We start from the raw sequence: 13,645 nt of genomic DNA on the forward strand, positions 1-13,645 counted from the left end.
AATTGACATGGATGAATAATAATCGCTACCAGCCAGACATCAGTTATATAAAAGCTAATAATAGGAGTCACCAGAAAATATCTCATCAGCACACACGTAAATGGGTAAAACATACATTTACAATGGAAGTATAAGGTTTGAATTATAATGTAGTGACACATTCATTACGTTACATATTCATTAAAATTATTATGATGAATTGCCTAGCAATTGAGCTGCTGCCTTATCTTTATCGTTGTCATTCATCAGTAAGGCATCTGCAACACTGTTTGATGAGAATCCCATCTCTTTCAAGAGAGTATATCCCTCCACAAATTCCTTCACCTGAAAGAAATTTGTTGAAGAAATGATGAATGGTTACATTTACTATAGAGACAAGTACTCCTTAATGCTATTGAACAAATTATTATATAACACTTCTCCACTTGACCATGCTGCTATCCCTGCGGCAATTTAGAATGTCATGATTTGCTTTTCAGTAACTAAAATTCAAAAATTGTAAACATTACTGCAGATTGTTGCATCATGTCGTACTTTCATGCACTTTCGAAATTTGTAAACCTTATTTTCAAAAAAGAATCTAATCATTTGCCGATTTCACTACAAAAATTAGTTAAATTGACTCCTCAATGAAAAAAAATTGAAAAATTCAACCAAGGACGGGGATCATAAGAAATGGAAATTCTTGTGGAGAAATATATTCATAAAAATTAATTTTAAGTAATTCTGGTAGATAACTAATTTGACAATTCTCATAGTGCCACATCCAAACAGAAATGTAAGAGAAGCATGAAAAAGATATATACCTTGATCGGATTATCACCATAATTTGCAACTGCTATGGCCACAGCCTCTCTATTGAAACCAGCTGTTGCGTATTTGTTCATCATAAGATCTCCAGTGTATCCCTATATTCAAGAAAGAAATATATATCCAAGTAAGAAAACAATTCATTCAAATTTCAACCAAAAGACCACAGATCAGAATCACGTTGAGTTCCTTAACTGCAAAACATTCAATGTAATACACATTCCAAAACTTCCGGGAAAAAGATTCTTTAAAAAAAGCACATGATGCACTCTTGGGGTCCAATGCTTAATTATTTATATATACCAAACATTTAAGGAAGCTAACTACCTTTGTCCATGGACTTGATATACAGTGTGAAGTTGACAAGTTCCGTACAGTCTATTTGAGATTACCACTAGGGGTGAAAGGGAAAGATACATATATTTGGCAAGTAGTAACTGATAGATGTATTAATAAGTTGACCCCATGAAAAAACCGATATCTATCCTTTGGGGGGGGAGGAGTTATCCTAGTCAGTAGTGTGCTGGATGGAAGCCAACTTATACAAAGTTCCTGTTTCCTATGCCTTCAGCAGTACAGAAGAAGATGGATTCCATTAGGAATTAGTTCTTATGGGATGGTAATGCTAATAAGGGAAGATTTCATTTAGTAAAGTGGAAAGTGGTTAGAAATGAAAAGAAAGAGAGAGGTTTGGGAGTGAAGAATCTGAAATTACATTACAAGAGTTTATTATTGAAATGGCTATGTATAAAAAATAGGGGTGGCAATTAAATCCGCGAAAAACTCAATAATGTTATTCATGGAAGGAAGAATGGTTGGAAACAATATCATCCACAATTGAGAACATCAGGGTTTTTATGGAAAGCCATTGTTGGGATGAGGGATGAGTTTTTACTGTACACTAAATTAGAGGTATGTAGTCAGTATTAAATTTTGGGAAGATACTTGGACTGGGAATACAAATTTGAGAAGCAGTCATGCAGACTTATTCAGATGTTTTGTGCTCAAGGGTGGCTATGATTCTGATTTTGATCCAATCTTCGGCTGGAATCTAGAAGAAGGAACCTAAATGATTGGGTATCAGAAGCTTTTTTATCAACTTACTCCGACTCAACAGTTAGATTCTATTTTAACTGATCAAAATAATGAGGATAGACTGATTTGGATGAACAGCAAGCATAAAATGTTCTCTGACAGTAATTGTTACGAACTGTTATTAAAGCAAAATGGTCAGAGCACATCTAATTAGCCTGGAGGATCATGAGGAAGTCTAAAGCTCCTGTCAAAGCTGCCTCCTTTGGATGGACTGTCACTTGGGAGGCCTCTTATGCTCATAGTAATAATTTACAATAGAGGAGTTCTGCTTTAAGTAGTAGATGCTATATGTGTGAAAAAGAGAAATATATAACATCGGTTTTTGTATTGCCGAGTTTCTAGAGAATTATGGAAGTTGTTTTTAATGTAAGTGGTGTTTCTTGAGTTATACCATTATAATGTGGGGATTAGCAATACAAAATTATTTCTTGTCGGGTGTTTGGTTCATTGCACTAAAATTGGATATACAAGATCTCACTTGAAATACTTACTTATAAATTAAAAAGTAATGAGTTGATAAAGGTAGTTTTGTCCTTTTGCTACTTTATCCATGTCATGGACTAGTTATTCCATATTGCTGGTGGTATGAATAATAACCAGATTGGTGTTTTACGTTATACAAGAATTAGAAAACTGTGTGGCCGAACTTCTAAAATCAACTTATTTTAAAAAGTGATTTTCAAAGAATAATTTTGTGAATTCGCGTCTGGCTAATCAATTTAAAAAGCACTTTTGAGCAGCAACTAGTGTTTAGCCAAGCTTTTTTAAGTTCTTCTAAGTGTATTTTCTCAAAAGTACTTGTCAAAAAAAGATTTAAAAAGTACCTTTGGGAAAAAAATTACTTCTATAGCTTTTGAAAATTAAGTTTTGTTACCCCACAAGCTTGACGAAACACCTTGGTTTTTAAAAATAAGCATGGGTAACCTCCCAAAAGCTTGGTCAAACAGGCTATAAGTTATGTATACAACCAAACATCAGATAAAGTTATGCCAAATTATATATTTTTGTGAAACTAACTTATAACAAATGATATACATGATTATTTGAATCCGATGTTTGGTTGTAATTTGAATCACGTATAACTTATAGCCTGTTTGACCAACCTTTTGGGAAGCTAAAAGAGGTTATTTTTAATAAATGATTGGTCAAGCTTTTGGGAGTAGCAAAAATTGTTTTTCAAAATCTAAAGAAGGAATTTTTTTCCCCCAAAAATACCTTGTACATCACAACAAACGATCCCTAAGAGTTTGATGGATTGCTGGCAAAGACAATGCATGAAAGCCAAAATAAATCTAAAGAACCATTCCCTATGTATTTTGGATTATATGGCTTGAAAAAATAAGGCTTGCTCTAAAGGAAAAAGGAACAGATATTTTAGAATAAAGATTTCTTGTCTGCATAACTTATATTTTTGGTGTAATTGCAGTATGTAGGATAACCCCGATATATGGATATCTTGAGAGATTAATTGATGCGTTGACCTTTTTGGGGTTGGTTTTTGTATTTTTTTGTAATATCTTAGTAGTTTATTGGTACCATCCTAATTAATAGCAAATGTTCTCTTACTGCTCTCTTCTTCTCTTTTTTACTAGGATTTGTTGTACTTCAGCCGGGGGTAAGGTTAGCACACTTTTCTACCCTCCCCAAACCCCACCTGTGGGATTTCATAGGCTATGTTGTTGCTATTCTTGGTGTTAATTGATAAAACTTGACCTTATCACAAAAAGGAATATTGTTTTTAAAACCTCTCACCGGTACGGCATATTTGGTTGGAGAAATTCAACGTGAGGATGAAATTTTGTCTACATGTATCATATTAGCAGCTTCTTTGACATTATCCCCAAGCATAATTGTGGTAAACAGGAACATGATGTTAAGGAAATGATCCTTTACCGGTAGGGTTGCTTATTAATATCGCTTCAAATATCCAGAAGTTCAATCCAGAGAAAGAGCCTGAACAGATATTAAACTCACGCCACATTTGTTATTGACTATAGAGAAAATGTAATTGAACTGAATTGTCTGGCAGTGAGCTGCATCTCAAATTCTTCAGTTTCACTTAATTTTTTTGATAAGGAAACCCTAAATTCTTCGGTTCGACTGCATACTAGGAATCTTTAAAGACAAGTATTGGAAGTTATATCCTACACATTACACAAAATTAAGTGATTTCCATCTCAATGCTCAAACTATTTTACAGATTTGACCACCCCTACCATATGCCAGAATACAGGAGTCCCAACTCTGCAGCTCGTCTATTTCTTTCGCTTGTTGATGAGCTACATCTACATGATTCACTGAATTGAAGAAAATACATAGCATAGTGATCGTCCAATTAACATCTTAGTTTTCATGACCCAATCACCATCTTAGCAGGTAAAAGAAAGTTCATGCGTGGAAATCAAACTAGCACTCTCTGATTTTCAATTTTACACAACTCACTTTCATTTTTGCAAGCTCCAAAATGATTATCGTTCCATGTCTATCCAACTTCCAACAATGCAAATCCATTAAACTATACAGATTTTAAACTTTGATGTGATGTTTCTCCCTCAAATGAACTTTTCCTATTGTTTCTCATTATTTCTTCCACAACCACTATTTATATACATAAGTCAAAATGAATTATCTTAAACGCCATGCTCAGTCAAATACCATCATATAAATTGAAATGGAGGGAGCACTTTAGCTAACAATCGAGTACACCTCAAATCTAAATTGCGAGTGGGGGCCAATATGAATCTTTCTTAAGCCATTTCACTCTATTCAGGGGTCAAACAAGAGAGGTCCTAGGTGGGTATATTTCAACAAATTCAGTATTCAGAAGATTCATTATATTTAGATATTTCTATTTTACACTGTCAATCAACCTACACTAACCCTCCATATTTATTCAGATACTGGACTTGCTACGCTTTGAGAAACTCATGCAAGTAGATTTTAGTAGGGAAATTAACAAGATACAAATAAAAAATGTAAGTACCATGCTAGGTTGTTCTGGCATTATAGGTGGAAGATTTTCCAGCCCTAGCTTGCTCCAGTTCTGGCTTTCCTTTTCTGCTTCAGCCAAAATCTTTTTCTCAAGGTCAAAATCAAAGTTGAATGTGCTTCGGGGAATTTCTCCCACTTGTGTTGACAATTGAGGCTGCAATAAACCAAAAAGAACATATTGTTCACACGAAAGATTTAAGCTATGCAACTGATACAATACTAAATCAATACACAAAAGAAATATTCGATGAAATCAAAAATAGAATTGGAGACAGAACTCCTAATTTAAATCTAATTGATTTGATCAGCAGAGTTATCGGTTTCGTACCGGAGGTGTAATCCGATATTCGGGTTTAATAGCAACTCTGATGCCGATTCCAGCTGCAAAAGTGAAATTCAACAGGTAAGAGATCAAAATTCCACTAGTTCAAAATTTGAGATCCGAACTTATAACCTACAACTCTTACGTAAATAAGAGACGGGGAAAATACATACTGTTTGAAGACGGAGGAGGCGTGTGATGGAAAGGAGGGTTCCGGCCGCCGGAGTGTTGACCAGGTCTAGGATAGAGTCCGGGAGCTTGTCCGTACATAGGATGTGGCTGTGGAGCTCCGGTAGCTGGCCTGCCGTACATCGGCGATTGTGTATCGTAAGGAGGTCCTGTTCGGTTTCTGAAGTCGTATTCCATGGCGTTCACTGATTCCGATCAGAACAACAGCAGAATTCGGAAGAGAAGGAAAACGAAACCGGTGCCAGAGGAATCTAGTTGAACCCGGAGGTTTGATTTCCAAGCCTGTCTCTAAAGGTGGGCTTGCTAATCTATCTTAATTTAATTATATTTAAATTTAGGAAAGGATAGTTTCAACTTTCATAATAAATATATAATAAAAGTACGTTTACAATAAATATAGACTATAGTCATGTTTTCATTTATACATTTTTTAAAAAAAGTCAAAAGTGAAAGAAAATATATATTGTCTATATATTCTGGTACATTTAAAATGCTAAATACAAATTACTTCGCTTATACATAATTATAGCTTGATTATATATTATGATACACTTAAAAAATCAAAAATAATTTAATTATACATGAAATTTACACTTGTATAAATAAAATATACACTAATCATTCAATTATAATAAACTCAAAATCTCCTTCAAATAGTTTCGAATTTTATATATGAAACAATCTCAATATTTTCACTATTTTGTGTTCAAAACAATTTAGGTTTGCGGTATCTTGGAATTTGAAGAAGAAACAGGGAAATGGAAGATGAAGAGGAGGACGAAGAGGAAGAAGAAAAAGAAGAAAGAATAAGCGTACAAATGGTCATTTTAAGTTATTTTTTTATATATAAAATAGGCTAAGAAAATGATAACTATAAGTTTTTTGAAACCTCGCGATAATTCATAGTTGTTATAACATCATAGCTTATTTTCTTCGTATGAATATTTTATGCGCATGGAATATAAATAAAGTTTTTAGGTTGACATTTTGCATAATTTTTCCTTAATAGTTTTGTAGGAGATCATTTTGATTTATTCTCTTTTTATTTTTTTATATATATATATATATCCTTTAGCAATTATCTTTTAATAATATCACATACAGTATAATATTTGTATACTTTTCAACGTTACATATAAATTATTAAGTTGTTGTCCAACATCAGTAATAATGTATATTATTTAAGATTGTGATCATATATTATATATATATAAAAAAAAAGAAGAGGAGTCTGCACAAAGCAAACTCCTCTCCGTCAACGTGCCTGCTTGGCAAGGGGTAATATTGGTATTTCAATTAACTTGTTCGTGACCATATTATTTTGTGATGCTAAATGTGTACTATTTTTTAATTTGACAAAACAGCCACGAGGATATTAATCTGTCCATATTACAATGTGGGGCCTATCCACGTGGTACGCATTACTTCAATCTATTCTTCCAAAGTAAAGGTGAAAAAAATTAGGAAAAACGATCAGATATATTTCTCTAACTTTATCATTTGCTGATATATTCTCGTGAAAATGGTTTATATACGTCTTTATTGTTATATAAGCGGTTTATATATATCCCTACAATTATAAAATGGTTTACATATATAAGCGGTTTATATATAAAATTTTAATGAAAGTTAAAAAAAAAAGTTTTAAACTTCTATTTATTTTTATTTAATTTTTATAAAAAAATATTTAAGGGTATATATGATTCTTCTATCAAAGTTCAAGGTATATTTTATTTTTTTCATACATATATTATTTTTTGACTTCTTTTATTATAATTATTTGAGTTTCTTATTCTTATTTTATTTTTATTTTTTCATTTCTTAGTTTAAAGAAAAAAAAAGTTAAATTATTAATTTTTGTCTATATTGTAATTTGATTTTTGAATTCGAAGAAAAAAATTGGTCATCTACAATTTACAAGAATACTAGTGAAACATTATAAATTTGATTTTCAAAATAATAATTTTAATTTTAGTCATTGAAACAAAAAAAAAGTCAAAGAAAACATGTTTGATGAGGATTAAATTTACTCATATAGGATTATATTTTTTTTAAAAAGAATAATAAAAAGTTAGATTAAAATTATTGTTTTTTCATTTCCACAAGAGGAAAAAGAATATATCTGAACCATTAGTTTATACATAAGGGTATATATGAATTACTTTCATAACAATGGCTATATCAGCTCTAAATGACAAAATTGAGTGCATATTAAACCCTTTTCCTAAAAAACAATTACTCTACCAATCTATTTATAGCATATTTAACTTGTATAATTGTATATATAATATAATATAAGGCCAATTTACATTATTTTAGTACTAAGATTACTTCAATCTATTCTTCCAAAGTAAAGAAGAAGAAAACAATTAATCCACCAATTTATTAATAGCATATTTAATTAATAACTGTATACAATATAATATAAGGTCAATTTACATTATTTTAGTACTAATTATATGTAACCTTAATAATATACTGCTTCCAGTCAGGGGCATTTATAGTATTTTTAATTTTTCAAGCTTGAAAAAGAATTGTACTTAGATTGTTTTTTCAATTGTACCTTCTTTTGCGTGAACATTTTATACATGTGGGCTATGCATAGGAAACTTACACCAATATACCATATTAAAAATTATTTTATTTATAGCAATAATAATAACTTTTTTTACTTAATTATTTTAAATATATTTTTATAATACAATTTTAATACATAGTATAAAAAATAATTAATTATTCACATATAATACAATTTTTTTATTAATGGATAATATATTTATAACATTTTTTTAATACATTTATAATACAATATGTTAATTTCTTACTAAACAAACATAATATATTTTAAAAAATAATTATAATACATATATTGCATACATAATTCACTTTTAGTACATCTTGAAAAATATCACTAAGATCGACATTATTTATGAAAAGATATCAATCCAAGTCATTTTTCGTATCATACATTATTTGATAATGACATAAAAAGTACTATAAATTACGATAACTTAACAACTTAAATATCTTTTTAAATAACACTAACAAAAAGTTTATTCGACTCTCCAAATTTTATCTATATCACATAAATAAAAATAAATATAACATATCCAGATATCCTTATCTAGCTAGTGTTTGTCATAAATTTTCAAATATTCTTGACAAATATTATTTGAATAAAATTTTTGAGTAAAATACTATAAATCACAATAATTGATAGTATAAAATATTTAAAAACCACGTAAGCATCTGATTGACTCTGCATTTCATTGTATCATATAGATTGAGTTTAAAAACCACATAAAGCATTTGACTCTGCATTTCATTGTTTCATATAATGTGAGATTGAGAGAGTAACATATATTATTTGAAATGACATAAAAAATATATAATTGAAAATTTAAAATATCTTTTACAATATGATTAAATTCTCAAAATAAAAAATAACATATAACGAACATATATTGAATCCGTACTAGTAAACATATATTGAGTCCGTACCAATAATGTCTAGTGTTTGCATAGGTGTCAAAGATGAGAGCTAGTGCCATTCACTTTCTCTGAGTGTTATTCATAGGGCCACAATTTGGTCGTCTCCTTTTGTCCATGCCCCATGATTGCTTGACATATATTTTTCATTTTATTTAACAAATGAAAGAAAAATATTATATATAAAGTCAGATAATTTCAACAATTGAAAATAGCTAATATAAGATTTTAATAGTTTAATTGACTTTCAAATACTTTGCCGATGAGGGTTCAATTTTCACCTTATAATCACCTTCTCGTTTAAAAAAAAAGGAAAAGAAAAACTAAAAAAAGAAAAACCTATTCTAAATAGCATTTCAAACAAAAAAAAATTATTTAGACGAATCGAAAAGATTTATTTTTACGCCCATGGCAACCCACAATTTTTGTCGGGAAACTTACATAAATATACAATATTAAGAAAATATTTATCATTTTATAGTAATAATAAAATTTTTTCACTTAATCACTTTTAATACATATGTAATGCAACTTTAATTCATATTAAACAAAACAGTTCATTAAACACATATAATACAAGTTTAATACATATATACTGCATACATAATTCACTTTTAGTACGGATTATAAATTTATCTTAGTATTATTATTTGTTGCTATAAATGATAATAAATAAAAAAATATCATTAAAATTAATAATTATTTATCAAAATATATTCATTGAAGTAATTTTTCCAATCTTTATCACTATCTCTATTTTCGAGATAACCACTTTATAATAATATTTAGGGATAATGCACAAGTACCCTGAACCTATGCCCGAAATTCCAGACACACTTATACTATACTAAGGTCCTATTACCCCTGAACTTATTTTACAAGTAATTTTCTACCTTTTTTTAGCCTACGTGGCACTAGTTTGAAAAAAAAGTCAACCATCTTTGGGCCCACAAGATAGTGCCACGTAGGTCGAAAAAGGGGTATAAGTGTGTCTCATTTCGGACATAGATTGAGGGGGTACTTGAACATTATCCCTAATATTTACTATAACTCAAAACCCACATAAAAATTATAAATCGCACTATATATGCGTCATACAACAAGTTAAGAACTACCTACCTAGAAAAGTGGAAAGTAGAAAAATTGTCCATTTCAGTGACTATCTTCTAAATCATGTGCTATAATATTGGCCGGCCCCAACCGCCCACGTTTTGTTTTTAAACGTTGGTCTTCATCAAACCACAATTAAATAAGATCAGCAGTGATGGCATGCAGGCACAAGCTCATGTTAGGGACGTTCACGGCTTACTATATATATATATATGTTTAGATAATGAAATTCGTGTCAAGAAAAATAATAATTAAGTAATGATTATTTTATTATTTTAAGTGTGAGTGTCACAATCTCTGATTACTTTAAATTCGCCCTCTGAATTTGCCTATAATTTAAGGGATCTTGATCTTGATCGTGAGAATTAAATAACGTTTGTACCACATATTTTCTCTAGCTTCTTGTTTAGAATTTTCTGTCTCCTTTCTGAATTATGTAGACCTTATTTATAGTTATAAAATAAAAAAGTTGTGATTGGAACAGAATTTCTTTTAGGTAATCAGATTTAAATGACATAACATATGACTTTATGAAGTGAGCTTGTCATTTTTGACACGTGTCATGATTCCATTGGTTTCTCATTTGACTTGGCATGCACATTATTTGCAAACGTCGCGCAAAGATGGACCTCTAGAATGAGATGAAATCAAACTTAACAAATTGGGCGTATCCCAAATCAATTAATTTAGATTTTTATAAAATCCATATTTATTGAACTTAAATATTTAACTCAATTATATCAATTCACAATTTATTTAGACTAATATATTTATGAAATTAATATAATCATTTTATAAATTTATATTTAATAAATTTTAAATGACTACAATATAATACTGTTATAAATATTTTAATTCGATAATTTTAATTTTTAATTTTTTAAAATACTTTATCATTATCATATTATATTAGCCCGGTATGACTCAAATACTTTGAAAGATTTCTTTTAATTTTGTGCGGTATGATAGATTGATGAATGATTTATTCCACTTTTGATTTACATAAAGTGAAAAATCATGTTTCCAAAAATAATGGATTCTTTTTTTTAAAGAAAAATGCTTATCCTACTGACTTTTTTTTTTCATCCTCTGGTAACGTACATTTTATTCTTTCACTTTTCATTTTTTCTTTCTTTAATCATAGTGGCAAAGTATAAACAAAAAAGTATACCATTCAAGATGAACAACCAATTTTAGTTTTCAACCCAAACAATTTATTTCGAGGTAACTTGCAAATTAAAACATAAGTTTTTTTTTTTGGTTGAATTTGAGGGTTTTTTTTTTGAAATTTAGTACTAGCAGTGCTTCTATTAAGGAGTTTTTGCTATATTTAATAGGGTTTATATTTGACTAGATTTAACAAAATATCCTTCGATCTTTAATCATATTTTTTACAAGTTAAAGTTATGTCACGAATTGATATATATAAACACACAATTATATGTGAGGAATCTATAAATAGTTACGGTTTAAAATATATTATGAAAATTCTACAAGAATAATTCTAAATATAAGGATAATATTTTCTTGAATTGTTAAATAGTTAAGCATAGTTCGCTAGTAAATTTATTTCTTATCGTCAAGTTTTAGATAAATATGCTCTTGTAGTTTACTATCAATAACAACTAAATAATATATCTGGTGGCAATTAAGTATTTCTATAACTTTAAAATTTTGAATCGATCATCGTAAATAAATATGCACTTGTAATTTACTATCAATAACAGCTAAATAATATATCTAGTGGCAATTAAATATTTCTATAACTTTAAAATTTTGAATCAGTCATCGTAAATATCATTCTAAATAAGAAAATCAAAGTTGAGCAAATTTTAATTTTGATACGAGCAAATTTTAATTTTGATACGATAATTTAATATTTATCAAAATAAACCAATTCTAATCTAACAGTTTTTTTTTCTTTTACTAAAATTTCTAACTATGAATTATAGATGACGCAACAAGTGACGTAGTCTAGTTTGTAAACAAAAAATCATTAATTTAGGATAATATTGTAAATTGAGTAAGATCCAATTATTTTGTGCTACTGCTGTGGTGAGTTGCAATCAGCAAATACAGAGACTTTTGCCTTTTTGCAAATTGGCATCACTTCCTTGGATTTTGTACTGTTTGGTTTTCCCACTGATGGTTCGATATTTACGTTGATATTTGATTGGATTTGGAATTTTGGATTGAAACGTCTCGTATTAGAGATAAAATATTTTTTAATTAAGGCGATTTTGTAATTAATAAGGTTTAAAGTCGAGACCTTTTACTTAAGGATAGAGTAATATTTATCACTTTATTACAATCTGTGTTGATCATGAAATTAGAATTGTTACACCATGTTTGGATGGTAAATTATTATCGCGTTATTGTATTGCATTGTATTGTTAGTTTAAACATAATATTTATTTCGATTGTTATTTAAATTCTATTGTGTTGCTTTTTAAGTCCATCGTTAGGTAACGATAGAAAAAAATACTCATTTCTGAATTTGTGTGATTGCATCATTACCTTAATGTTTTTTTTTTGTCTTTACTTTTCATTTAATAATTATATGTTATCATCTGCCTCATTTTTTCATAATAGTTCTATCTCATACCTTAAAAATTCTTTAGGTTTATCATTCATGACGTTATTGATGTATTCATCAAAATAATACATTACAATACAACACAATATAATACAATATGATATGTTATGAAACAATATATAATAACCGTTCAAACAAGATGTTTATATGAGTACTATAATTATGCATGTGTACCGTAAAAGTGTGGGTCTAGTGATCAATGAAGCGAAGTAGATAGGATTTTCTAATATTTTTTATTGATGAAAGATACCAAATATTTCATTAAATTAGTATTGTTTTGAAATTCCAGAGCTGCACTTATTCGAAGAGTACCGTTTATTGAAAAATATTTTATATATATATATATATATAATTTTAACGATTGTTCAAATTTATTATCCATATGTTAACTCTAATTTTTTCTAGACGGATATGAGACTTGATAAATTGTTTCTTTTCTATATAAAAAATGAATGTTGATTTTATAATATATTGTTCTTTGAAAGTATAATGTACAAAAAGTTATGTAATTACTTGAATTTATTTTTGCTTTTAATTTTCAAATATTTCTGAAAAAAATTATGTATACCTTATAGTAACTTCTCTTATTTCGATATTATAAAAATTAAGTATTTTTTTATCGTAATATATTTTTTTCAAGTAAATATATTTTTCAATCACGGCCATCAATAAGTTTGACTAGTAAATTGGAATTTATAAATACTTAAAAGAAATGTTGTTGCAAGGAAAATATAGAACTTGATGGTACGTTTTTCCTAACCAGAAAAGATAAAATAAGCTAACCACATGCTATTATTATATGCAGAAAAAATAATAAACATATATATTAAGAATACTAATTTTAAACCTAAATTAAAATATTAGGCCACCTGCATCTCAATTAATTCCATTTTAGTGATTCCTCTACTATTTGCTATGTATGCTTTATTTCTATATTTTAATTTTTTTTTAAAAAAAATCTTTTGAATTGCATTAATTATGTCGAGGAATCTTTTCAAAACATTTTATCTACCTTATTCGTAAGATCACAATAATATCTGTCA

General features: G+C 28.7%; 1 protein-coding gene across 1 annotated transcript; it reads right to left on the minus strand.

Annotated features, from left to right (window-relative positions):
- Positions 1-43: 43 nt before the first annotated feature.
- Positions 44-5,849, minus strand: LOC101255960 (uncharacterized). The gene is made up of 5 exons (XM_004234142.5): positions 5,392-5,849; positions 5,225-5,277; positions 4,889-5,050; positions 807-908; positions 44-324 (listed from the first exon to the last, which is right to left on the minus strand). Exons 1-5 carry the CDS (start codon positions 5,582-5,584, stop codon positions 190-192), a joined length of 645 nt encoding a protein of 214 aa, XP_004234190.1. The 5' UTR covers positions 5,585-5,849; the 3' UTR covers positions 44-189.
- Positions 5,850-13,645: the final 7,796 nt, after the last annotated feature.

The sequence above is a fragment of the Solanum lycopersicum genome, chromosome 3 (assembly GCF_036512215.1).
Source record: "Solanum lycopersicum chromosome 3, SLM_r2.1".
NCBI classification, from domain to species: domain Eukaryota; kingdom Viridiplantae; phylum Streptophyta; class Magnoliopsida; order Solanales; family Solanaceae; genus Solanum; species Solanum lycopersicum.

What these genes read in the sequence shown, in the direction of transcription:
- LOC101255960 (XM_004234142.5), bottom strand. Translation starts at nt 5,584, where the DNA reads ATGGAATACGACTTCAGAAACCGAACAGGACCTCCTTACGATACACAA. An exon ending in GCCTCCTCCGTCTTCAAACA is followed by an intron (nt 5,278 to 5,391) that starts GTATGTATTTTC and finishes TCACTTTTGCAG; the next exon opens with CTGGAATCGGCATCAGAGTT. An exon ending in TGCCAGAACAACCTAGCATG is followed by an intron (nt 909 to 4,888) that starts GTACTTACATTT and finishes TCTTGAATATAG; the next exon opens with GGATACACTGGAGATCTTAT.